The 27,944-nt window shown below is 41.5% G+C and overlaps 1 protein-coding gene and 1 pseudogene across 1 annotated transcript; both read right to left on the bottom strand.

Moving 5' to 3' along the window:
• Positions 1–1,797: 1,797 nt before the first annotated feature.
• On the bottom strand, positions 1,798–25,878 carry LOC109254837 (Kruppel-like factor 18). Its single transcript, XM_053899163.1, is given in 5 exon segments — positions 1,798–2,697; positions 2,821–3,057; positions 23,331–23,486; positions 23,488–23,647; positions 25,805–25,878. Coding segments are annotated over 5 exon segments (1,527 nt in total).
• A 77-nt stretch (positions 25,879–25,955) lies between these two features.
• Positions 25,956–27,125, bottom strand: LOC109254839 (metaxin-3-like; annotated as a pseudogene).
• Between the last annotated feature and the right edge of the window lie 819 nt (positions 27,126–27,944).

Genomic DNA, 27,944 nt, shown 5'->3' with positions numbered 1-27,944 from the left:
GAGCTTCTCTGAAGCATTTAAGTCAACCCATGGAAAGAAAAACAGATGGTGGGTTACCCCACCTGCAGAAGCGATGCACAAAAGGACCCAAGGCTCAGTGGCAAGGACAGACCCTTCCCCTGGCAGCCAGCACATGACCGCCCTGTTCCACTGCTATCACTCCCTGTGTCCTGACGGCATATGGAGAAAGTAGGGGGGAAAGAGACACTTTGAGAGAAAAAACAGCCATGAAAGGAGGTTCAACTTTTGAATAAATTAAGTACTCATCCAAATGAATCTCATTTAATTTAGACCATTTTACATTCAAAGGGACCAAGTGTCCCCCTCCTCTTAACCCCATAGAAATGGAGACCAGAGAAACATGAGCTCGGATATAGAATGCTACATTCTTTACAGATCTGAACTATGTATAAATTTTAGTCACCTACATATATACATTTTTACATGTGTACATAGAGGCAAATGCACAGCACAAGATCTAGAAGGACTGATAGCACACAGTAAAAAGTTACCCTTGGAGCAGGGAGTGAATGAAAAGTGCTTCTGATTTTGTTGAAATGCATACATCTATTCCTTGTATGTTTTAGGGGGAAAAAAACACCTTAAAAGCTTACAAATAATATTAAGCACTTAACTATATGCTGGCACAGTGCTAGGTACAGAGCAAACAAAGGCTTAGTAGACGGAGTCTTTCAGCTGTACTCATTTCCTTATGGCTTGATGAGTTCAGTCATGGGCGAGTATTATCTGTGGATTCTTTGATGCTGCTTTAAGTGATCAGATCGTGCAAAATTCCTATTGCATTTAGTACATAGGTAGGGCCGCTCCCCACTATGTTTTCTCTTGTGTCTGCTGAGCTCATCTGAACGGGGGAATTTCCATGTGCATCCCTTCACATTGCATTCGTAGGGCTTCTCCCCTGGACCAGAGAAAGAAAGAATTTTGTCATGCTTCTGGGTAGCAGGGGACAGGGAAAATGAAAGTGAATAGAGAAGATAAAGGTTTTGAGCATGTTGGGGTGGGAGAGGGAGAGCCCGAGGAGAGGAGACCGGAGGTGGTGAGTGAAAGAAGAAGAGAAGAAATGCATCATGAGCTAGAAGGACAAGAGGAAAACTGTGAAGGAAGGAAAAGAAGAGAAAATGAAAAATCTGCACTTCCCCAGCTCGCGCTCTTTCTCTCTCAAAAATAAACAAACATTAGGGGAGCCTGGGTGACTCAGAGGGTTGAACTTCAGGTCATGACTTCAGCTCAGATCATGATCTCAGTGTTTGTGGGTTCGAGCCCTCCCATGTGGCTTGCTACTGCCAGCACAGAGCCCACTTTGGATCCTCTGTTCCCGTCTTTCTGCCCCTCCCCCCATTTGCACTCTCCCCAAATAAATACATATAAAAAAAAAAGAAAAGAAAATGAGAAATAGGAAAAGCAAGGGTCAGCAGGAAAGTCAACAGGGGAATAAGGAGGTTGGGGGTGGGTATCTGTTGGGCCTAAGGAGAGGACCATGAAGTGTCAGTCCCAGTAGAGGTGAGGCCAAAACCATCCATAAGAGGTCAAACAAATTCTTCCACTTATTCCCATCATCAATAACACAAAAGGTTGCAGCCAGGTTGGCTCAGGCCCAGAACTATAGTCTGTCCCTGGGACTGCTTTGTCCACCCTTTCAAACAGGCCAACCTTTTCCAGTCTTCTGAGGTCCCAGGCTTAGAAAGAGGTGTCAACAATCTCAAATGATCCCAAAGTTTCATAAGGGCACAAATCTTTAATCACTTGCTTGTCACCCCTATCCCTCAGTCCTACCCCTCACTTACCAGTATGTTTGCGCTCATGGATCCGGAGGTGGGAAGGCTTAGTATATGATTTACCACAGTCCTGGTATGTGCAAGTGTAGGTCTTCAAAACGTTAGGATTCTTCTGGACTTGACATCTCTGGGTCTTGACGTTGTACTTCTGCTTTTCTAGGGTTTGTCCATAGATCAAATGGGAACTGGAAAAGTATAGGAATCCTGGGTATGGCAATGATGATGATTGATGTGGCATCATATGGTCTCCATAGACAGTGTGGTCATCAGTGGAAGTTGTCATATGATGCCCCTTAAGGGTCATCATCTGACCTCCATAGAGGGTCTGGTCATCACCAAAGGTGTTCACCTGGCTGTCATAGAGGATCTGGTCCCCACTGTAGGTCATCTGTCCTCCATAAAGGGTCTGGTCATCACTAAGTGACTTCATCTGGCCCCCATAGAGGGTCTGGTACCCGCTGAGGGTCATGTGGCCTCCATAGAGCATCTGGTCACCACTGTAGGTCTCCATCTGGCCCCCATAGAGGGTCTGGCCCCCAGTGAAGGTCATATGGTCTCCATAGAGGGTCTGGTCATCACTGAGGGTCTTCATCTGTTGTTCTTCACACAGTGTTGTCATCTGGTTCCAATTCAGGGTCTGATTACCACTGGAAGTCATTGTATGGCCCTCAGTGAAGGTCTGCTTAGCACTGAAGGTCATCATGTGGTTCTCTTTAGGAACTGTCACCTGGCCTCCATAGAGGATCTGGTCATCACTGAGGGTCTTCATCTGATTACCTTCATTGGGGATCGCTATCTTATTTGCAGTTATCGTTTGGCAAGCAGTGAATGTTGTCTTTGGGTTGTCAATAACATCTGTCACCTGGGAGGTTGTGGGTCTTCTCTCATCAAAGAAGGTCACCTTTTGGATCACAGAAAAAGATTCAGTTAGGTCTCCAGGGGGCATATCAAGGGCTGTAACAGTGGGTATTGTTGAGTTTTGAACAATGACTGTCCCAGGGATGTTAGGACAGGTAGAACTCACCATTGTAGACTTCAGAGGAGTCATCATCCTCTGGGTTGACTCATGTTGGTTGTCTTCACCATGGTCAGCCAGAGGTATATGGAGCTGTGGTTCTGGTGCAGCTGACATTTTTGCCTTATATGTCTCAGAGACGTCCTTGAGGAACTCCTCGATTTCCTCAACTGTTTGAAGGAAAGAGTCCACGGAAGTCTCTTTGCTATTGCTGGGTAACTGAACTGGATCTTCAGCTGTGGGATCCTGCCAGAAAAAAAAAAAAAAAAAAAAAAAAATAGAAGTTCAGGGGTCTTACCCAGCTCAAATCCCAATTCCATATACCCTTCCTCTCCATCTCTGCCAATCCTTTCCTAATCTACACCACCATCATCTCCTGCCTAAAAGCCTGTGATGGTCTCCTAATTTCTCTGAGTCTGAAATAAGAAGGAACATACCTCAACATAATAAATGCCATATATAACAAGCCCACAACTAACATCTACTGAATGGTGAAAAGTTGAAAGCTTTCCTCTAAGGATTGAGAACAAGATGAGCATGCTCATTCTCACCACTCCTATTCATCAAGGTACCGGAAGTCTTAGCCAGAGAAATTACATAAGAAAAATAAATAAATGGCACCCAAATCAGAAAGGAAGAAGTAAAATTGTCTTTTTTGCAGATACTATGACCTTATATATACAAAACCCTAAAGACTCAAAAAAAAAAACCCCTGTTAGAACTAATAAATGAATTCAGTAAAGTTGCAGGAGACAAAATTAGTACACAAAAATCAGTTGTGTTTCTATACACTAGCAACAGACTATTGAAAGAGAAATTTAAAAAATAATCCCATTTACAAAAGCACCAAGACCAATAAAATTCTTGGGAATAAATTTAACCAAGGGTGAAAAACTTGTACACTGAAAACTGTAAGACACTGAAGAAAGAAACTGAAGAAACACAAACAAAAAGATATCCCCTGTTCTTGGATCAGGAGGATTACTGTTATAATGTCCACACTATCAAAAATGACCTACAGATTCAAAGTAATTCCTAACAAAGTTCCAATGTCATTTTTCAGAAAAATAGGAAAGTTTTTTTAAACTTTTAAGAAGAGTTTATTTTGAGAGAGAGAGAGAGCACGCATACATGAGCATGCGCAGCATGAGCAGAGGAGGGGTAGAGAGAGGGAGAGAGAGAGAGAGAGAGAGAGAGAGAATCCCAAGTAGGCTCTGCACTGTCAGCACAGAGCCTGACTCAGGGCTTGAACTCACAAACCACGAGATCATGACCTGAGCTGAAATCAAGAGGCAGAAGCTTAACCCACTAAGCCACCTAGGCGCCCCAGGAAAAACAATTCTAAAATTCGAATCAAACCACAAAAGATTCAAAATAACAAAAGCAATCTTGAGAAAGAACAAAGCTGGAAGCATCACCATTCCTGATTTTGTATTATGTTACAAAGTTTTAGTAGTCAAAACAGTATGGTACTGCCCTAAAAAGAGACACAGACCAATGAAACAGAATTGAGCACAGAGATAAACCCACACATATAGGTCAACTAATCTTTGACAAGGATGCCAAGAACACACAATGGGGAAAGGATAGTTTCTCCCATAGGGGTGGGAAAACTGGATATGCCTGTGAAAAAGAATGACACTAGACTCCTTTCTTACACCACTCCCAAAAATTTACTTGAAATGGATTGAAGACTTAAATGTAAACTTGAAACCATAAAACTCCTTAGAAGAAAACAAAAGTCGGCAACAACTTTTGGGATGTGATACCAAAAACCCAAGCAACAAAAGCAAAAATAAACAAGTGGAACTGCATCAAACTTTTGAAAAGCTTCGGTACAGCAAAGGAAACAACAAAGTAAAAAGCAACTTGTGGAATGGGAGAAAATATTTGCAAGCTATCTGTTTGATAAGGGGTTAATATCTAAATACATAAGAAACTTATACAACTCAATAGCAAAAAACTAAACAATTCAATTGAAAAATGGACAAAAGACCTGCACAGACGTTTTTCCAGAGAAGGTATACAGATGGCCAGCAGGTACAGGAAAAAGTGTTGATCATCACTAATCATCAGGGAAATGCAAATATAAACCACAATGAGATAGCACCTCATTAACTGTTAGAATAGCTATTATCAAAAAGACAAGAGATAGGGGTGCCTGGGGGTCTCAGTTAGGCGTCTTGATTTTGGCTCAGGTCATGATCTCAGGGTCGTAAGATCAAGCTCAAGCTCTGCGTTGGGCTTTGCACTGAACGTGGAGCCTGCTTGGTTGGGATTCTCTCTCTCTCCCTCTCTCTGCCCCACCCCCACTGTTTGTCTGTTCTTGTGTGCTCTCTCTCTCTCTCTCTCAAAAAGAAAGAAAGAAAGAAAGAAAGAAACAAACAAAGAAAGAGAAAAGAAAGGAAAGAAAAGGAGAAAAGAAAACAGACAAGAGATAACACATCCTGGGGAGGATGGGGAGAAAAGGGAACCCTTGTGCACTGTTGTTGGAATTTGTAAATTGGTACAGTCATTATGGAAAATGGCATGGAAGTTTCTCAAAAAAAACAAAACAAAACAGTAGACTATTATCCAGTCATTCCACTTCTGTGTATTTATCTGAAGGAAATATAATCAGGATCTCAAAGAGATATCTGCACATTCATGTTCATGGAAGCAGTATTCACAATAGTCAAGATATGGAAACAACCAAAGTGTCTGTTGTCAGGGTGAATGGATAAATAAAGAAAATTTGGTGTATATATATATATATATATATATATATATATATATATACACACACATACATATACACATACACACACATACACAGTGGAATATTATTCGGCCACAAAGAAGATGGAAATTCATTTATTACAACATGGGTGAACCTGAAGGGCATCATGCTATGTGAAATAAGTCAGAGAAAGACAAATACTGCAGCATTTAGATGTGGCATGTAAAAAAGTTTGAACTCAGAATCAAGGAGTAAGAATGGTGATTGTTGGGGGCTGGGGGCGTGCGGGGGGTGGGGGTGGGGTGGGAAACGGGGGGAGAGGGTGGTCAAAGGGTACAAACTTGCAGTCTTAAGGTGATTAAGTTCTGAAGATCTAATGTACAGCACGGTGACTACACTTAATAATGCTGCATTGTATCCTCGAAATTTGCTGCAGATAGCAGATCTTAAGTATTCTCACCTAAACAAAAAGCTGACCACGTGAGGTAATAGATGTGTTAATTATCTTGATTGCAGTGGTCATTTCACAACATATACACACATCAAATCATCATGTTGCACACTTCAAATATACTAGAGTTTGTCAATTATACTCCAGTAAAGCTGGGGAAAATTAAAAAAAAAAAAAAAAAAAAAAAGGTGTTCCGAACAGGAAAAAAGGAAAAGAAAGAAGGAAGGTGGGAAGAGAGGGAGAGAAAGAAGGAATCAGTCCCATCCGCGCTATTTTTCCCTCTCCAGATGCTAGTTAATTTTTAATCGACCCATCCAGGACCCTCTGTCTCCTCAGCCTCGCGTTCTGCCCATCCTTCCATCCCTTCCACGACATTCGAAGTCGCCCAGGACCAGGCGGTGCGGTCTGGGGACTCTGGGGGACCAGGCGGACAGCGGCCATGCCCTCGAGGAGACTTCAGGGACAGCAACCAGAAGGCCCAGCACTAACGTTGTTTCCTCTGCAGGCCGCGTCTGTCTGCGGGAAGGCACCCCTTGGGCAGGGCGGGCACGCGGGGTCGCGGGATGCTCGGTAAACACGCCCCCCGAAGAAATGAACCATTTCGCTTGTTTCCGCCCCTCCTCCCCACGAGGGACCAGCATTCCCGACTGTCCACCCGAGAGTTTCCGACCTTCCCCGCTGCAGGACCCGGCCTTAGCCCCTCCGTTTGAAGGTGCAAACTCACCATAAGTGGCTCCAGCGCGTGACCGGGAAGCGTGCTGTCGTTTCTAAGGAGAACCAGCACTGAGCCTCCGGGCGCACCGCCTGGCTTCATATACGGCCAGGCCGGATGCGCGGGGGCCCGCAGATTCGCGCCTTTGGTTGGCCACGCCCTTCGGGGCGGGGCCCAGGGCACCCATCCCGCCACCTGTGCAGTCTCAGGACAGCTACTGATCGCGTTACCTACGAGGCCCCTCCGGATGTTACTACGGTTTCCCAAGTGTCCCCTCCTCCCCCCGCCCCCGTGCCAGGAAGCAATTTGTATGCGTTAGCCCATTTACCCTCACAACAGTCCTGTGAGGTGGATGTTAGAATCGTCATTATACTATGCGGAAACTGGAGCTCAGAGACCATTAAGTCATTCGCTGGAGGTTACAAAGAAAGTCAATCACAGAGATCTGAACTAGATTTGAACTCAACGGTTTTGCGCTTGTAGTCTGTGCTTAAGCATAGGACGGTTCAACCCTAAATCCAATCAGCCGTTCAGTTCTGCGGAGTCCATCTCTTTGCTGTAAGTTTAACCAAATTACTTCCAGGGTAAAGTTCTAGATTCGATCAGGTCACCTAGAAATGGTAACGGCATTTTTGATGCGTATCTCCCTTCCCCCATCCCTCAAGTCCCGGAGACGGTTTCACCCCAGCAAAGTGACACACGCCTGGGGTTGCATGAGTGACTTCTGACCCCCTTCGGACTCCGCTCTAGGTCTCCATTTGGTCCCCAAGACCGATGACCCAACTATCACCAACTAGCCTTGGGGCGTTAGCGATTCCCACAAAGTCCTGCCCCAGGGCCACCCTTCCAGCCTCAGGTCTCTAAAATTTTTAACGCAAGCCGCCCACGCCCCTTTGCCTGGGGCCCTGAGATGGGTTGAGAGGTGAGGCGAGAGGGGCCACAGGGACTCCCAGACCCTGGCTGGGGGTATCGGCTGCTGGAAGGCCTGTCCTACTCGCATATCCAGTTGCCTCCTTCTCCCTCACTGAGGAGCTGCCATCATGGGATAAATTTATAATCCACACTGGTTTCTCCCATGGCTCCATCCCCAGGCAACTACTAATCTGCTTTCTCTCACTATACTAATGTTTTTATGTGCTTTTAAATTCATATAAGTGTCATTATTCACCACTTACTCTGAAATTTGCCTTTTTTCAATGGACTTTATGTCTTGACATCTATTCATGTGGATAGGGAATTAGCCTTTTAATTGCTGCTCTTCTCCTTTGTGTGAATAGAGAAATGAGGAGGGGCCTCCAAGGAGTCTCGGGGTCCCCAGGAGGGACTGGCTTTTCTGATTCTGAAGCAAGGCGAGTAGGGAAGCATTTGGTGTGAGCACACGACCGGAGCAAAGAAGGTCAGTTCCTCTGGAGATTACCTTTGAAGAAGTTGGGAAATTGCCTCTGAATAAGGGAGGCCAGTCCACTTTCTTAGATGTTTGGAAAATAAAGGACATAAGCTCCTCAAATTCAGTGTCGCTGGCTGAATTTGTCTTGCTCTATTAAAGAAGTATATTAGGGGTGCCTGGGTGGCTCAGTCGGTTGAACATCCGACTTTGGCTCATGTCATGATCTTACGGTCTGTGAGTTCGAGCCCCGTGTCGGGCTCTGTGCTGACAGCTCAGAGCCTGGAGCCTGCTTCGGATTCTGTGTCTCCCTCTCTCTCTTCCCCTCCCCTGCTCATGCTCTGTCTCTCTCTGTCTCAAAAATAAATAAAAACATAAAAAAAATTAAAAAAAAATAAAGAAGTATATTAAATAGAGTGAAGAAGTTAGTCTTTTTTTTAAATGGTTATATTTGAGGTGGGGGGGAGAGAGAAAGAGAGACAGAGAGAGAGAGTGCAAGTGGGGGCAGAGAGAGAGGGTGACACAGAATCTGAAGCAGGCTCCAGGATCTGAGCTGTTAGCACAGAGCCTGGCATGGGGCTGGAACCCACCAACTGTGAGATCATGACCTGAGCCGAAGTTGGACACTTAACCAACTGAGTCACCCAGGTGCCACCCCTGAAGAAATTAGTCTTTAGTACTCTGAATCTTAAGGCAATTTAATTTTTTTAAGTATCTTTTAAATGTTTATTTATTTTTGAGAGAGAGAGAGCGCACACAAATGAGGGAGGGGCAGAGAGAGAGAGAAAGGGAGACTCAAGGATCCGAAGCGATCTGAGAGCACAGAGCATGATGCAGGGCTTGAACTCACCAACCATGAGATCATGACCTGAGCTGAAGTCTGACACTTAACCGGCTGAGCCACCCAGGCGCACAATCTTAAGGTGATTTTCTACTGGGGGGAAAAAAGTGCCGGGAAAATGAAAAAAGGAAATTGGACTAGAATGAGGGTTTTTTTTTTAAGGTTTATTTATTTTCAGAGAGAGAGAGAGGCAGAGAAAGAGGGTGAGAATGAGAAGATCCCAGGCAGGCTCTGCACTGTGACACGGGGCTCAAACTCACAAACCGTGAGATTATGACCTGAGCCAAAGTTGGAGGCTTAACCAATTGAGCCACACAGGCACCCCAAGGACTAGAATGAGTTCTAAAACTTTGGTTAAAAGGTAAACATAATACTCTAATAAAAATTTAGAACTTCATGTAAATAATCATGTAAACAACTAAGTTATTAGAAACATTTTAAATAGTATTCATCTAATATAATTCCTTTGCCTAAAGAGTTTGGTAAGGAAAGGAAAGGAAAGGAAAGGAAAGGAAAGAAAGGAAAAGGGAAAAAGGAGAAGGAAAAGGAAAGGAAAGAACAGAAAAGAAAAGAGAAAAGAAAAGCTGCATTTGACCAAGTTGGAGATATAAAATGAAGACTTTCAAGTTGCTATCAAGTCAGCCACTACTAGTCATAAAAAAAGGTTTTAAGAAACTCTTCTGTACTAAGACTAAGTTTTTGTTTTGTTTTGTTTTGCTTTTAAGGAGGCTCAGCCTCCAACATGGGGCTTGAATTCAATCCTGAGATCAAGAGTCGCGTGCTCTCCCCACTGAGCCAGCCAAGCACCCCTGTACTAAGACTTTTAGCTGAGATTCGGAAAGTAAACAAAATCAAGGAAATCTAAAGCTCATCAATATTAATTTAATGCATTTAATCAAGGTAAACCCTTTGATAAATTGTTTGAGGAGTCTGGCATTTAAATGATGACTTCTAGATTTTACCTCTGAGAAATAAGCAGGCAAATGGTTTAATTTATGTAAGACTCTGGATTTGATTTCAATAAAAAGCCTAAATTAAAAGAATCACCTAAATTCCTTTAAATTGCCTTATGAAGCATATACTTTATTAGTTACACTAGTATTTAAGAATTTCAAATGTAAATATGGGTGTACAATTCAGTTGAATTATATTTTAAATAACTAGTATCTTTATATGGAAGCAATCTAAGTGTTCGTCAATAGATGAATGGCTAAAGAAGATGTGGCAGATACACACAATGGAATATTACTCAGCCGTTAAAAAGAACTGGAGATCTTGACATTTGTGACAACCTGGGTGGATCTAGAAAGTATTATGCTAAGTGAAATAAGTCAGAAAGAGAAAGACAAATACCATATGATTGCACTTACACACGGAATCTAAAAGACAAAACAAGTGAACGAATAAAAAAGCAGAATGAGACCCCTAAATACAGAGAACAAACTGGTCGTTGCCAGAGGGGAGGGGAGTGGGGGTGGAGCAAAATGAGTGCAGGGGAGGGGGGAGTACAGGCTTCCACTTATGGATTGAATGAGTCACAGGGATGAAAGGTACAGAGTAGGGAATATAGTCAATGATACTGTAATAGCATTGTATGGGACAGATTATAGCTACACTTGTGGGAAGCATAGTAGCATAATGGATAGACTCGTAGAATCACTATATTGTATTCCTGACGCTGATGTAACATTGTGTGTCAATTATACTTCAATTAAAAAAAAACAACAACACTAGTATGGGGCGCCTGGGTGGCTCAGTCAGTTAAGTATCCAACTTTGGCTCAGGTCATGATCTCGTGGTTCCTGGGTTTGAGCCCCGTGCTGGACTCTGTGCTGACAGCTCAGAGCCTGGGGCCTGCTTCGGATTCTGTGTCTCCCTCTGCCTCTGTCCCTCCCCTGCTCATGCTTTGTCTCTTTCTGTCTCTCAACAATAAATAAATGTTAAAAATTTAAAAAAACCCACTAATATCTTTATAAATTTTATCCTCGTAAATCTGAGACAAAAATAAAAATTATGTAAGCCTATGGAATAATGCTAATTGTACTAACAGGATAAAGTTTTAAGAGCTCATGTTCTCTGTCAGATTCTTATCATTAACAGTGATTGCATCATTCTTTAATGCTGATTTAATTATGTTATCTAAAATTGCTTGCTGACTTCAGGATCTTGGATGAGTACAATATTGAGAAAATTAGTAGTCATTGTTTACCTGGAAGCCTCCAGAGAAATTAAAATTCAGAGAGGAGAGGTAATAACATTTTTAATTGTCATTCAGTCTTCAAATGAATTTTTAGAAAAGGTTTTTTTTTTTTTTTAAGTTTGTTTATTTTGAGAGAGAGAGAGCGTGAGCAAGGGAAGGGCAGAGAGAGAGGGAGAGAGAGAATCCCAAGCAGCTTCCGCACTCTCAGCCCAGAACCCCACACAGGGCTTGAACTCACGAACCATGAGATCATGACCTGAGCCAAAACCAAGAGTCAGACACTTAACTGACTGAGCCATCCAGGCGCCTGTAAAGATTTTCTTTTTAAGTAATCTCTACACCCAGCGTGGGGCTGGAGCTCACAACCCCAAGATCAAGAGACACACATTCTACCGGCTGAAAGAGCCAAGCACCCCGCCGTCCTCAAATGAATTTTTAACCAATGTATTCTTGACTCTATGTTTGTTCTTCATAATGCTCCAATTAAGATGTAAAGTCAATCCATGTCTTAAAATCATTGGCTAAAATGCTGCATCTTTTCATTAGCTTAAATGTCTATAAGAATCACCTGGTGAGCTTATCAAAATACAGATTTCTGGGCCCCACTTCTGGAGATCTTGATTTGGTAGGTTTGGAGTAGGCCCGGACAATCTGAACCTAACACGCTCTGCCATGAAGCTGCTTCTGTGGATCAGTAGACTATTTTGTGTAACTCTGTCCCAAAATAAGACATATTCGATTAATTTTGTTTTGAAAAGTTTACTGTTTGAATAATATCATCATTTAAACATACTGTGTGACGCAAATGTGCTATGTAACTGTCAACATATAATGCAGTTAGCAAATACAAGAAATGTATGAAAGAGAGAGACTGGTAGCTCAAAGGAAAAAGAATTTGGCTCTGGGTACATAATTAATGCTCAAAACTAGGTAGGAACATGCTCTTTTCTTTTATCTCTTCTGCCTAGGTGGCCTCACCCAGGCACATATCCTAGCCTCAAGAGTGTTAACATCTGGACTGGCTGGTATTATATTTTCGGATAGTTGCAACTTGAGACATTTTCGAAACAAGAAGGCTTCTCACACTTGAAAGAGTAGAAGTGTCTAATGATCCTTTTACTTTCTGTCGGGACGTAACAAAAATTGGCATTATGAATAACACAGACAAGAGTGTAGCCATTTCTCATTCTCAGTCACCTTTGCTCTGAGTTGTGAAGTTTTGAACTGACTGGTTTTTTGCTGGCGACTTTTCCTGATCCTGCCTTTCTCCATGGCCAAGGTTGCTCTTGCTCCCAGATTATTTTTGCCTGTCACTGAATATCACCAAAGGTTTGTTCCTGGTGTTGCTTGGGCATCCTAAGGCAATGTCTCCTCAAAAGCATTGTAGAAAAAAAATTTGCCTTTAGAAAAAAAAATTGCTCTGCTCCCAATTCTTCCAAAATTGTTCAACAAGACAGTAAAAACTGCCTTGTTAGTCATTCCCACAATGTGGGGGAAACTGTCAAGACAAAAGTTAAAAACTTCAGCACTGTCACAAGGTAATTTTTACCCAGAAGAATGATTAATCATCTTCATATCATGTACCTCTAATAGGGCACTTCACCTCTGTGATATTCTTCCCCAAAATATGTAACTTCAGTCTAATCATGAGAAACCTTCAGAAAAACCTTACCTGAGGAACACTCCACAAAATATCTGACCAGTACTCTCTAAAGATGGCCAGATCATGAAAAAACAGCAGCACAGAGAAACTATCAGATTGGAGGAGACTAAGGAAACATGGAAATTAAAGTAATGTGGTATCTTCGACTGGATTTGAAAAAAGAAAAACTGGATCTGAAAAAAGAAAAACTGGATTTGAAAAAAGAAAAACTGGATTTGAAAAAAAAAAAAGAAAAAGTAGAAAAACTGTTGAAATTCAAATACAGTCTTCCCTAGGTCAATCTAGCTAAAGGTTTGTCTATTTGGTGGATCTTTTAGAAGGACCAGCTTTTGGTTTCATTGATTTTTCTCTATTCTTTTTCTATTCTCTATTTTATCTCTGCTTTAATTTTTATTATTTCCTTCCTTCTGCTAGTTTCAGGTTCAATGTACTCTCTTTTCTAATTCCTTAAGGTGTAAAGTCAGGCTGTTGACTTGAGAGCTATTTATTTACTTATTTATAGATTTTATTTTTTTAAGTTTATTTATTCATTTGAGAGAGACAGAGACAGTGTGAGCAGGGGAAGGGCAGAGAGAGAGGGAATCCCAAGCAGGCTCCACGCTGCCAGCACAGAGCCTTCTGTGGGGCTCGAACCCATAAAACCATGAGATCATGACCTGAACCAAAACCCAGTAGGATGCTTAACTGACTGAGCCACCCAGGCACCCCACAGATTTTATTTTTAAGTAATCTGTACCCAATTTGGGACTCATCACAACCCGAGATCAAGATTGCATGCTCTACTGACTGAGCCAGCCAGGCACCCTTTTCTTCTTTTTTATTTTGTAATTTATTAAAATTTTTTTTGATATTTATTTATTTTTGAGAGAGAGACAGAGCATGAGCATGAGCAGAGGAGGGGCAGAGAGAGAGAGGGAGACAGAGACTCTGAAGCAGGCTCCAGGCTCTGTGCTGACAGCACAGAGCCCAATGCTGGGCTTGAACTCACAAGTTGTGAGATCATGACCCAAGCTGAAGTTGGACGCTTAACAGACTGAGCCACCCAGGTGCCCCTCTTCTCTTTTAAAGTAAGCAGTTACAGCTTTAAATTTGTCCCTTAGCACTGTCCTCATTGCCTCCCACAGATTTTGACATTTTCTTTGTGCATTTTCGTTACTGTGCAAATGAAAACTATGTAGTTTCCTTTTCTTTTGTCTGTAGATATTTTCTAATTTTCCTTATGATTTCTTATTTGATCCATTGGTTGTTTAAGAATGTATTGTTTAGGGGTGGCTCAGTCTGTTAAGTGTCTGACTTTGGCTCAGGTCATGATCTCATGGGTTTGAGCTCCACATTGGGCTCTGTACTGGTGGTGTGGAGCCTGCTTGGGATTCTCTCTCTCCCCCTCTTTCTCTGCCCCTTCTCACTTGTACACACACATACACACACACACACTCTCTCTCAAAATAAATAAATGAACTTAAAAATTTTTAAAAAGAATTGTTGTTTAATTTCCACAAATTCATTAATTCTCCAATTTTCCTTCTGTTCTTGCTTTCTAACTTCATCCTGTCAAGGTCAGAGAAAATGCTTTGTAGGATATCTATATCTTTAATTTTTTTAATGTTTATTTACGAGAGAGAGAGAGAGAGAGAATGTGCATATGAGCGGGGGAGGGGCAGAAAGAGAAGGAGACACAGAATCTGAAGCAGGCTCCAGACTCTGAGCTGTGAATACAGAGCCTGATGCGGGTCTTGAACTCACAAGACGTGAGATCATGACCTGAGCCAAAATCGGATGCTTAACTGACTGAGCCACCCAGGCACCTCTGTAAGATATCTATTTTTAAAAAAAATTATTGAGAACTGATTTGTGGCTTAATATAGCGTCTATATTGGAGAATGCCCCATGGATACTTGCAAAGGAAGTTTATTCTGTTGTTGAGTAGAATGTTCAATAGTTATAACTGGTTTTGTGTGTTCAAGTCTCCTAACTTATTCTGTCTTGCTTTTTATTGAGAGTAGAGTATTAAAGTTCCAACTATTATAGTATTTCTCCCTTCAACTCTGCCAGTTTTTGTTTTATATATCTTGGTTTGTTATTGCAGACATGAATGTTTATAATTGTTATTTTTTTTGCTGTATCAAATCTTTTATTAACACATAACATCCTTCCCTGTCTCTTGTAACTGTTCTTGATTTAAAGTCTGTTTTGTCTGGTATTAGTATAGCAACTTCCCTTTCTTCTGGTCTGCTATTTGCATGGAATATCTTTTTCTGTTTTTTCACTTTCAACCTATTTGTGTCTTTGGATCTAAAGTGAGTTTCTTGTAGACAGCATGTAGTTATGTCATGTGCTTTAAATCCATTCTACTAATCTCTGTCTTTGTAGAGTTTAATCTGTTTACATTTAACCTAATTACTGATAAGAAGGGATTTAATTCTACCATTTTGTTATTTTTTTATATGCCTTATAACATTTTTGTTTTGCTCTTCATTTCCTGCATTACTGTCTTCTTTTGTATTTAGTTGATTTTTTGTAGGTTTTAATTTCTTTCTGATTTGTTTTTGCATATATTCTATAGGTATTCTCTTTGTGGCTATCATGGAGACTATCTTTAACATCTGGAGGTTTTAATGCTCTAATTTGAATTTATACCAGCTTAACTTCAATAGCATCCAAAAGCTTAGCCCCTATGCAACTCCATTCCCCTTTCAGGAAGAGCTAATGAGAACAATATTCCCTGAGTTGGGGCATATTTAAAATTGCTTTCCTACAGCCTTTGTATTATAGGTAAACTGTCCTGCAATATCTTTCCTTTTGTAGATGCTACCCCACTGTTTGTTTCTTTTTGTATTGAGTGTTTATGTGAGGAACATAATGTTGTACTGATTTTCCCCTTGTTTTGTTTTATTTTGTTTTAATGTTTATTTATTTTTGAGAGAGAAAGAGTGCTTGCAGGAGGGGGGGAGGGGCAGAGAGAGAGGGAGACAGAGAATCTGAAGTGGTCTGACAGCAGAGAGCCTGATGCAGGGCTTGAACTCATTAACCCTGAGATTATGACCTAATCTGGATTTAACAGTTTTTCCCTTGTTAAATGACTTGGGCTTTCTGTTTGGAGTCCCTGAGAATTTGTTTTAATCTTTAAAATCTAATAATTCTACCAAGATATGTCTCAGAGTTAATTGTGCTGAGTCAATTTCTCCAGGCAAATGTGGTGCTTTTAAAATATATACACTTGGGGGGCACCTGGGTGGCTCAGTCTGTTGAGCGTCCGACTTAAGTTCAGGTCATGATCTTGAGGTCTGTGAGTTCGAGCCCTGCAACGAGCTCTGTGCTGACAGCTCAGAGCCTGGAGCCTGCTTCAGATTCTGTGTCTCCCTCTCTCTCTGCCCCTCCCCCACTCATGCCCTGTCTCTCTCTGTCTTAGAAATAAATAAACATTAAAAAAAAATTTAAAAAAATATACCTTGGATTCTCTTTAATTTCAAAATGTTTTCTTGAATTAGAATTTATAAAATTAGTTTCACCCCACTGTTTTGCTTTTCTTTCTCAGAGCCTTCACTTATACATCTGTTGAATCTTCCTTGCCTATTTTCTGTATCACACTTTCTGATCTTTAAAAAAAAATTTTTTTAATGTTTTTATTTATTTTTGAGAGAGAGAGCGAGCACGTGTGCTTGCATGAGTTGGGGAGGGACAGAGAGAGAGGGAGACATGGAATCTGAAGCAGGCTCCAAGCTCTGAGCCATCAGCACAGAGCCTGACTTGGGGCTTGAACTCATGAGCCATGAGATCGTGACCTGAGCCAAAGTTGGATGCTCACCTGACTGAGCTACCCAGGCGCCCCTGATGTGTCTTTTAAAATCATGGACGGGGCACCTGGGTGGCTCAGTCGGTTGAGCGTCCGACTTCGGCTCAGGTCATGATCTCACAGTCTGTGAATTCGAGCCCCGCATCAGGCTCTGTGCTGATGACTCAGAGCCTGGAGCCTGCTTCCGAATCTGTGTCTCCCTCTCTCTCTGCCCCTTCCCTGCTCATGCTCTGTCTCTTTCTGTCTCAAAAATAAATAAAAACATTAAGAAAAAAAATTTTAAAAAAATCATGGACGAATTGGGTCTGCTTATTTGGAAAGTCATTTCCCCATGGCAGAACCCCTAGGTCACTCTGGTCTTCGTGTCTTCCACACACTAGTTGACACCCAAGTCAAGGGATTGTCCCCATGCTCAATTTATTTTTTTTTATTTTAATTTTTTAAGTTTTATTTTTTTAAGTAATCTTTATACCCAACATGGGGCTCAAACTCACAACCGTGAGATCAAGAATCACATGTTGTTTAGACTGAGCCAGCCAGGAGTCCTCCCATGTTACATTTCTGAAAAGTTTTGACAAGTCTCTCTTCAGAAAATTGTAATGTTAAGGGAATTTCTAACTAAATTGTGACTTCTAGCTCTCTCACTGCAAATGTTACCTTAGGGCCACTCTGCTTTTAATTAAATCCTTCCTTTACTGTCAACCCACTGAGTCATAATTCCCTTTAAAATCTCCATCAAGAGACCTGGTGGAGAGTTTCTAAGGACACACTACACCCCCCGGGGCAAGAGGCTTCTGTGTTAGAAGTTACAACTAAATTTCCAGTGTCCACTTCTAAAAACCCTGTTTTTATTTTCATTTTTTTCAATGATCTTTATTTTTTTTAATGTTTATTTTTGAGACAGAGAGAGACAGAGTGAGTGGGGGAGGGGCAGAGAGAGAGGGAGACACAGAATCCGAAGCAGGTTCCAGGCTCTGAGCTGTCAGCACAGAGCCTGATGCAGGGCTCAAACTCAGGGACCAGGAGATCATGATGTGAGCTGAAGCCAGACGCTTCACCTATTGAGTCCCCCAGGCGCCCCATTCAATTGTCTTTAAACAACAAGAATTCTTGCTTTTGTGCTTCTTTCCTTCTGGTCTTGACATAGCAGGTTGAGTTATTTGGTGTGTTCCACCAATTAAAATAGATTTTGGATAGGATTCTTCTAGAAACCCATTCTGAGGCAAGGACCCATATGGAAGTGGCTTATTAAGGAAGGTTCCCAGAAGAACCAGTGAGGGAATGGTGAAGTAGGTTCCCAAAGGGGCAGAAATCAGGCAAGATTGCAGGTGACCTCCCAGATACACCTAGTCTTGCTGGGAGCCCTGTGGCAGCAATTAGGCTTCAGGATTTATCTTGTCCTGAAGACTTAGGCTTTTGTATCCCTAGCCAATAACTGGTTAAGGGCTGCCTGGGGTGGGAGGTCAGGTGAACTTGTAAGAATCTCAGGCACTTCCAACCCATCGCATGGTACAGGTGGCGTGGAATGGTAGTTTGTGGGGGTGGGGACAGCGGGAGTCCATTGTTCAAGGGCAAACCTCAGAAAGCTGCGCAAAAGTATAAGCTTTTAGCAGCAAAGCATGCAGAAGCTGGAGGAAGGGTGCATAGCGCTGATAAAGGGGAACTGAGAGCATGGCGGGGAGCCCTACAGTGACCACTTCTTGCAGATAAATCTATTCTCAAAGTACCTGTTATGGGCTGAATTGTGTCCCCTTTAAATTCATATGTTGAATTCCTAACCCTAGCAGTCCTAGCAAACCAGTACATTACCCTTTGCATCTAGAAGCAGAAGAAGGCATCCTCTCTGTAGTTATATCACTTTTAAAGCAAAAAAAAAAAAAAAAAAAAAAAAAAAAAAAAAAAAAAAAATCAAATGAAAGCCTTTCTGTATACCTGGATACCCTGTAGAAAGGCCACAAACTTAGTAAAAATACCTATATTTCTATTCTGTTAATGAAGCAATACTGCCTTCATTTCCAATTGCCCCTCGTCCAGCCACAACACTGTGCAACATACCAACTACTGCTAAGTATTTTTTAGTCACAGACTTGGATTCTACCCTTCTCTGTTTGAACCTACATAAAAAACATTCCAGGGCTTATCTATTTTACTAAGTGATCTAAAACTAATATTATGTTTCCTGGTTGCTTAGTCTCATTCAATGTAGTGATGTTCCAGCACTCATCCTGCAGCAGGTGCCTACAAACTGAACAATTAGCTTTCCTGTATAGCCGAAAAGAGCCACGATGCTCTCGTGAAAAAGATTACGGTTATGGTGCCCTGAGTCTACTACATGGCACATAATATCTCTGCTTGAGAACAGCATCTCTACAATATCCAGGGAACAGCTGTTTTCGAGAATCCCAGACATACTCCAATTTCACAGATATACTCTTTATTTGGTATGATTGGAGATTTCCTCTTTTCCTTTCTTGCATAAGAATATGATAAACCAATGACTAATGCAATTCCCTAGTGAAAAAATGCATTTGGCTATCTTTTTTTTTTTTTTTGCATTTATATTAACATTACTTATAAGTATGAGATACCAAAACTGCATAAGTCCCTTAACAAGCCTTGGTCAGGGGTGCTTCCAGAGACAAGGTGAGCAGGGAAACACATAATAATCAGAATAAGTGTCTATTGCATTGGGGTCAAATCAGTACCACTTTATATGTAATCAACCTGCCCCAACATGCCTGGCTGTCCCAAGCTAAATGGCTAAAGGTTAGTCTCTTTGCTGACAAATTGGGCAAGAATGATGACAATAACATGCTGAAGCTTGTTAAATGGAAGTCTATATCATTGAGCTGATTTTATTTGTGAATTCATTGAGCAAGTTCTGGACTGGTTGGGGTAGGAAGACTGACTGACACCCACAGAACAGGTCCTCTTGTCTACCAGATTATGGAAAGTCTCCTCCATTTTGAAGATTCACAACATACACAAATCCTTTCATAGTCTGGGCCCATTTTAAGAGGGTCTTTAAAAAAAATTTTTTTTAATGTTTATTTATTTTTGTGAGAGACAGAGAGACAGAATGCAAGTGGGGGAGGGGCAGAGAGAGAGGGAGACACAGAATCTGAAGCAGGCTGCAGGCTCTGAGCTGTTAGCAGAGGGCCTGATGTGGGGCTCGAACCCATGAACTGTGATATCATGACTTGAGCTGAAGTTGGATGCTTAACCGACTGAGCCACCCAGGTGCCCCTTTGAGAGGGTCTTAAATCCATCTACATACCTCTTCTTGTCATCCATTTTCTTATCTTGCCCTTTCCAAGTCCCTGACCATACAGCTAACAATTCGTCACCCTTTTAGTATCTCTGTAGGGCCTCATCTCAGGTCAGTTCTCCTAATAGGGAAAGTGGACAACAAGATATGGTACCTGAAGTTCTACCCACTAGAAGGATTTTTCTTCTCTACAGTCTTTCAAGGACACTCTGAATACAATATAATGACCCACAGAGTATAATAGTATACTTTAGGCCACTGCCAGTGTCTTGTGCTGAGTACTCTGTAGAAAGGCTAAAAGCTTTCCCTCTTAGCTTACTGATCATAGAAAGCTCTCTGTGAGGTCCTGGGTATAGGCTGAAGATGGATGACATATGATAGGAGTGGACGTACTGGGAATGGAAGCAGTCCATGCAGCCTACTTGTATATTCAGACTTGGGCCTGGTCTTATAAGAACCCCTTCTAACTGATGGATGGGGTGCACTCTATTTTATGGTTTGGGATCAGTTTAGGCTGTATAGTCACCAAATATTTCATAGTTAAGTGTTTTTATACCGTTCTGGAGTCCAGTAGCAAGCCAGGTGCTAGTTCTCAAAAGAGCCATTTGTTGAAGAGATGCTTTCTAAATGATGCTCTATTAGGGCAAAGCTAGCTTCACCTGGCAATTTCAAATGATTGTCCTGGTGACCTCAAGGAACATATGTTTCTATCACACCAGTGTATCTCAAACCAAAGGCCACCAGATCCCATCTTTACTTTGCTCTAACTGACCAAATAAGAGATTAGTTTATGTCTCAATTTTTCCTCCCATCTGCTCCCCTCACCCACTGATTTTAAAAAAAAAAAGCAGAAGCAGCAGCAGGAGAAGAAGAAGAAGAAGGAGAAGAAGAAGAAGAAGAAGAAGAAGAAGAAAAGGATGGAGTGTTAGAGAGCCCTTTGGGAAATTTTCCTATATTGGGCTCTGTATCCCATAAAACTGCCATATAAGTATTTATCCTTCTCATGGGAAGCATATGGGATTAACAGACTGTGACAATGGTCTTTTATTTTTCCATAATATTTTAACTTCTATCTGTTAAAAGGCTTTCAAGACCAAAGGAAGTAACTTAAAGAAAGCAATTTATATTATAAAACTTTTATTTCATCTAACACTTGATCTTGCTCTTTTGAGTTCAATGGCTTCACCCGGGGAGATGTGAGTGAGAGAATTCATGCCTTTTTATTATGGAAAGTGGAGAGAATGGAATCAAAAGCCTCCATGCAGCCATCACCCAGCTTCAATGGTTATCAACATCCTGTTCCTCTTATTTATATTTTGTCTTTCTCACCACTAGTTCTTTTTCTTTTGTTAGAATATTTTATTTTTTTCAAACATTTTACGCTTCTTTTTTAAAGTTTATTTATTTATTGTGAGAGAGAGTGTGTGTGAGTGGGGGAAGGGGCAGAAAGAGAGGGAGAGAGAGAATCCCAAGCTGGCTCTGCACCGCCAGTGCAGGTTGATGCGTGGCCCAAACTCACAAACCGTGAGATCATGACTTGAGCTGAAGTGAGACGCTTAACCACCTAGTACCCCTGCTCGAGTATTTTAAAACGATCCAAGACATCATATCATTTCACTTCAGTAAAAATCTCTTAACACATACAGAATATTTTTTAACACATACAGAATAATTTAATAACCACATAGTAACCATAATTTTATTATCATATGAAATGAATAAATCCTTAATTCATCAAAAAATCAGTCCATGTTCAGTCTTCCCCAATTGTCTCAAATTATATATATATATTTTAATGTTTATTTATTTTTGAGAGAGAAAGAGAGAGCGTGAGCAGGGGAGGGGCAGAGAGAGGAGACAGAGAATCCGAAGCAGGCTCCAGGCCCTGAGCTGTCGGTGCAGAGCCAGACATGGGGCTCCAATCCAGCAACCCATAAGATTATGACCTGAGCTGAAGTCTAATGCTTAACTGAGTGAGCCACCCAGGCACCCCTCAAAATTTCTTTCTATAGTTGGCTTATTCAAATCAGGTTCTAAGGATGCCTGGATGGTTCAATCGGTTGAACGACAGACTCTTGATTTCAGCTCAGGTCATGATCTGTCATGGGATTAAGCCCTGTGTTGGGCTCCGTGCTGAACATGGAGCTTGCTTGGGATTCTCTCTCTCTCCTTCTGCCTCTCCCCTGCTTGCTCTCTCCCTCTCTCTCTCTTTCTCTCTCCCTCTCAAATTAAAAAAAAAAAAAAAAATATATATATATATATATATATATATATATGGGCACCTGGGTGGCTCAGTCGGTTGGACGACTGACTTTGGCTCAGGTCATGATCTTGAAGTTCACAAGTTTGAGCCTCACCGTCAGGCTCTGTGCTGACAGCTCAAAGCCTGGAGCCTGCTTCAGATTCTGTGTCTCCCTCTCTCTCTGCCCCTCCCCCATGCTCTCTTTCTCTCTCTCTCTCTCACACACACAAATAAATAAACATTAAAACAATTTTGAATAAAATTTAAATCAGGATCTAAATATAATTATATATTGCATTTGGTTGGTAGGTATCTTTAGCTTTTCTCTTTTTTAAAAAAGTTAAATACAGGCTTTCTATTGAAGTAATTTATATTTTTTTCCTAGTTCCTAAAATAGGCATCACATTTCTAAACAGAGCAAAAAAAAGCGTTAGCTAGAGAGTCACATATTAGACATTCAGACTGGTCTAAGAAAACTGATAAATGAGTAAATTAATTTGAATAAATTAGAGTTGCACATTCAGAACAGAACTGTAGCTTTCTTTTTTTTATTTTTTTAAGAATCTCTTTTATCATGAGGTAAAGAGATCCTTTTTTTTTTATGTTTATTTATTTTTGAGAGAGAGAGACAGAGTGCAAGTGAAGGACGGTCAGAGAGAGAGGGAGACACAGAATCTGAAGCAGTCTCCAGGCTCTGAGCTGTCAGCACAGAGCTCAACACGGGGCTGGAACCCACGAAAAGTGAGATCATGACCTGAACCAAAGTTGGACACTTAACTGACTGAGCCACCCAGGCACCCCAGAACTGTAGCTTTCAGTTAGAGACATGTGAACCAAAGGCAAAAACCTGCCAAGATTAAGGCAGTTTTTTTTTTAATGTTTTATTTATTTTTGAGACAGACAGAGCATGAATGGGGGAGGGTCAGAGAGAGGGAGACACAGAATCTGAAACGGGCTCCAGGCTCTGAGCTGTCAGCACAGAGCCCGACGTGGGGCTTGAACTCACAGACCGTGAGATCATGACCTGAGCCGAAGTCGGACGCTCAACCGACTGAGCCACCCAGGTGCCCCAAGGCAGTTTTTTAATTGTTATTTATCTATCTCTTACTGCTCCAATCAATTAAAGGAAAAGTTTATTGAGGCCAGGGGATGGTGGGGGGGCGCTTGTGGCTCTGGCAGGAGGTCCCCCTGCCGGCCAAGGAAGACCTTCCTGGGGCCATGTTGTTGGTGTGGCCGCACTTCTTGCGGGGGAGCGCTTATGGCAGATCATCTTGCCGCAGTTGTATTTCTGGGCCAGCCGGCGGAGGGAGGGCTCGATGCCACCTCGCAGGCGTAGCACCCAGTGCAGGGCGGACTGTCTGGATATTGTGGTCTGGGAGAGGGCGGCGTCCTCCAGCTGTTTGTCCTGCAAAAATCAGATGCTGCTGGTCAGGCAGGATGGCCTCCTTGTCTTGGATTTTGGCTTTGCCATTCTCAGTGGTGTCACTGGGCTTGACCTTGAGGGTGATGGTCTTGCCCATCAGGGTCTTCACAAAGATTTGTGTGTGTGCAGTTGCTGCCAGCCTGCCTCACTGAAGAGGAAGAGTATTATTTTTTAAATAGAATTTATTATCAAGTTAGCTAACATACAGTATATACAGTGTGCTCATGGCTTCAGGAGTAGATTCCCATGATTCATCACTTACATACAACACCCCAGTGCTCATCCCAACAAGTGCCCTCCTCAATGCCCATCACCCATTTTCCTCTCTCCCCTGCCCCCCCATCAACCCTCAGTTTCTTCTCTGTATTTAAGAGTCTCTTATGGCTTGCCTCCCTCTCTGTTTGAAACTAGTTTTTTTCCCCTTCCCTTCCCCCATGGTCTTCTGTTAAGTTTCTCAAATTCCACATATGAGTGAAAACATATGATCTCTGTCTTTCTCTGACTGACTTATTTCGCTTACCCTCCAGTTCCATCCATGTTGTTGCAAATGGCAAGATTTCATTCTTTCTCATTGCCATGTAGTATTCCATTGTACATATAAACCACATCTTCTTTATCCATTCATCAGTTGATGGACATTTGGGCTTTTTCCATAATTTGGATATTGTTGATAGTGCTGCTATAAACATTGGGGTACATGTACCCTTGTGAATCAGCACTCCTGCAACATCTTATTTTTTATTTTTTAAAAAGTATATACACGGGGCGCCTGGGTGGCTCAGTCGGTTGAGCGTCCGACTTCAGCTCAGGTCACGATCTCGCGGTCCGTGGGTTCGAGCCCCGCATCAGGCTCTGGGCTGATGGCTCAGAGCCTGGAGCCTGCTTCCCATTCTGTGTCTCCCTCTCTCTCTGCCCCTCCCCCGTTCATGCTCTGTCTCTCTCTGTCTCAAAAATAAATAAACGTTAAAAAAAAATTTAAAAAAAAGTATATACACATAATATGCTTTTTTTAAAAAAATTTAAACCCAAGTTAGTTAACATATAGTGTAATAATGATTTCAGGAATAGAATTTAGTGATTCATCACTTACATAAACACCCAGTGCTCATCCCGACAAGTGCCCTCCTTAATGCCCATCACCCATTTAGCCCATCCCACCAGCCACCTTCCCACCATCAACCCTCAGTTTGTTCTCTGTAGTTAAGAGTCTCTTATGGTTTGTCTCCCTCTCTGTTTTTATCTTATTTTTCTTATCTTTCCCCTATGTTCATCTGTTGTGTTTCTTAAATTCCACATGTGAATGAAATAATAGATTTGTCTTTCTCTGACTGACTTATTTTGCTTAGCATAATATACTTTATTTCCATCCATGTTGTTGCAAATGGCAAGATTTCATTCTTTTTGATTGCTGTGTAATATTCCATTGCATGTATATACCACATCTTCTTTATCCATTCATCAGTAGATGGACATTTGGTCTCTTTCCATAATTTGACTATTGTTGATGGTGCTGCTATAAACATTGGGGTGCGTTATGCCCCTTTGAATCAGCTTTTTTGTATCCTTTGGATAAACACCTAGTAGTGCAATTGCTGGCTCATAGGGTAGTCTATTTTTAATTTTTTGAAGAACCTCCATACTGTTTTCCAGAGTGACTCACCAGTTTGCATTCCCACCAGCCGTGCAAGAACATTCCTCTTTCTTCACATTCTTGCCAGCACCTGTTGTTTCCTGAGTTGTTAATTTTAGCCATTCCAGCCGGTGTGAGGTGGTATCTCATTGTGGTTTTGATTTGTGTTTGCATTTCCCTGATGATGAGTGATGTTGAGCATCCTTTCATGTGTCTATTAGCCATCTGGATGTCTTCTTTGGAAAAGTGTCTATTCATGTCTTTTGCCCATTTCTTCACTGGATTATTTGTTTTTTGGGTGTTGAGTTTGATAAGTTCTTTATAGATTTTGGATACTAACCCTTTATCTGATATGTCATTTGCAAATATCTTCTTCCATTCTGTCAGTTGCCTTTTAGTTTTGCTGGTTGCTTCTTTTGCTGTGCAGAAGCTTTTTATTTTGATGAGGTCCCATGAGTTTTCTATTTTTCCTCCAAGTTCATTTAGTGTTCATCTTGATATTACATAAAGTGCATTGCCAAACTAGAATACAAACTACCAAATACAATTTAAAAAATTTAATTGATATTTAATGCAATTAAAAATAAAAGATGGCATAGAAAGTTCCTTTTGGTTTAGAGTCTTCCTTATACTTATTAGCAGTGTTTTTCTTTTTGCCTTCACATACTTAGTGTAAGAGATTACTGCAAAATCATGGGACTCCAAGGCAAACACTTGGGCATACAGCAGAGTGATGGTCATTGTAAGGAATTGCTTTCTTCCTATGGGAGAAGCAACTCGCATGTTGGCAGTTTCCGAGGAGGAAGTGGAGGGCTTTGTCATCCATCTCCAATACTAAATCTAAAATAACTGTTTAGGATGTCATGTCAAAAGTGACACAGGCTGGAGAACGGTTTCAAATGTTATAACTGAACTCTAGGAAAGTGCACTTAAAATTTTTTTTAATTTAATTTACTTATTTTGAGAAAGAGAGCATGAGAAGGGGAGGGGCAGAGGGGGGAGTCGGAGAGAATCCCAAACAGGCTTGGCACTGCCAGTGCAGAGTCCGATGCAGGGCTTGAACCCACAAACCAGAGACCTGCGCCAAAACCCAAGAGTCAGCCGTTTAACTGACTAAGCCACCCAGGTGCCCCTAAGAAAGTGCATGTTAAAAAGAGGTGCAAGAAAGCCAACACACAGGCATCTGAGGTAGAAGGTGCATCTCCAAAGAAAAGCAGAGATGTTCTCAATCTGCTGACAGAAGGCGTAGGCACCTTTTGGCATGTCTGTGTATATGTGCTTCCATTTCTCAGAGGTGGTAGAGGGGAAGCTCTCCTCTCATGAGGAGGATACTGTATTCAGTGTTCCCTAAGACATTTTTTCCAGGCAGGGTCAAACTGAAGAGAAAGGACCTTACGAAGCAAACCAAAAATTTTGCCACACTTTCAATCCAGAATGTGGAAGAACTGCAAAAGCAGCTTCTTTTCTAGGAGAGCAGTGTAAGCCAGTATATCTGCCCCTGTTTTGCTGAGAGTTCATAGTCAGAATTCTTTTCGTTTTCTTAAGAATTCTAGTATTTTGCGGGCACCTGGGTGGCTCAGTTGGTTAAGCATCCAACTTCGACTCAGGTCATGATCTCACGGTTCATGGGTTTGAGCCCCGCATTGGGCTCTGTGCTGACAGCTCAGAGCCAGGAGCCGGCTTCGGATTCTGTCTCCTTCTCTCTCTGCCCCTCCCCCACTCACACTCTGGGTCTCTTTCTTTCAAAAATAAATAAACATTAAAATTTTTAAAAAAAATTTTAGTATTTTTGCCAGCTGAGAAATAACGCTGTAGTCAGTGGTCAAAATTGGTACCTCTTCTCTTGAACCTCTGTGTCTTACCTATGATACTGATGTTCAAGAGTGCACCAGAAAATTTGGCATAAACCATCACCACCAGGGACTCACTGTGTATAATGGGAGCCCCCAGCCACTTCTCCAGCAGCTGAGCTCCAAGGGGGCCACCATCTTGCTAGGGCTGAACTTTGCCACTCTTAAGTCTCTTTTAATCAATAGAATGGCCACTCTTTCTTTGTTACTAGTTTCATCTTGGTTTTGTTTTATGCCATCTATTTATTGAAGAAACTGGGTAATTTGTCATATGGGATTTCTCACATTATGGATTTGGATTTGTAATCTTATGATGTGATTTAACATATTTATCTACCCTTCCCATATTCTGTATAAACTGATATCTACATCTGGAGGCTTGATGACGTTTGCTTTTGTCAAGAATACTTCATAAGCAGTGCTCTATAGGTTCTACTGCATCAGATCAGAAGGCACAGGGCGTTGTCGTTCAACTTGTAGTGATGTTGAGATTAACCAGTAGGTTCAGGAGTTTCCAGCCTGGTTTAAACTTTGTCATCAACTTTTCATCCAATACTTTTAATAATTGATGATCATTGCCTAGATCCATTATTTCATAAAAGAGTGCAAATGGTGGTTTTTCTATTTACACCAATTTTTTTTTTTTGCATTTATTAGCTATAGTTTTTCTGCAAATTACTTTCTGTCATCATAGATTCCAATAGCTTGAAATACGGGTCTTGCAGGAAAGGCACCTGGATCTTTCCCTTCAAAAAAAAAATCAACTTTCAGAATAATGAGATGGTACTTTAGTAACATCCAGGGGTAACAAATGAGGTGTTTTTTTTAAGGTACTATAGTTTGGGGTGGGCTTATTATGCAGCAATAGATATTCAAAACAATGAGTCACAAAGGATCAGCATGTAGCGATAAGGTTTCAAAAACTTATCATTATGAACTCATTGATTTTTATATATT

This window comes from Panthera pardus, unplaced genomic scaffold, assembly GCF_024362965.1.
Source record: "Panthera pardus isolate Hobbes unplaced genomic scaffold, ASM2436296v1 HiC_scaffold_11, whole genome shotgun sequence".
Lineage (NCBI taxonomy): Eukaryota > Metazoa > Chordata > Mammalia > Carnivora > Felidae > Panthera > Panthera pardus.
This window is presented reverse-complemented; position numbering and strand designations above follow the sequence as displayed.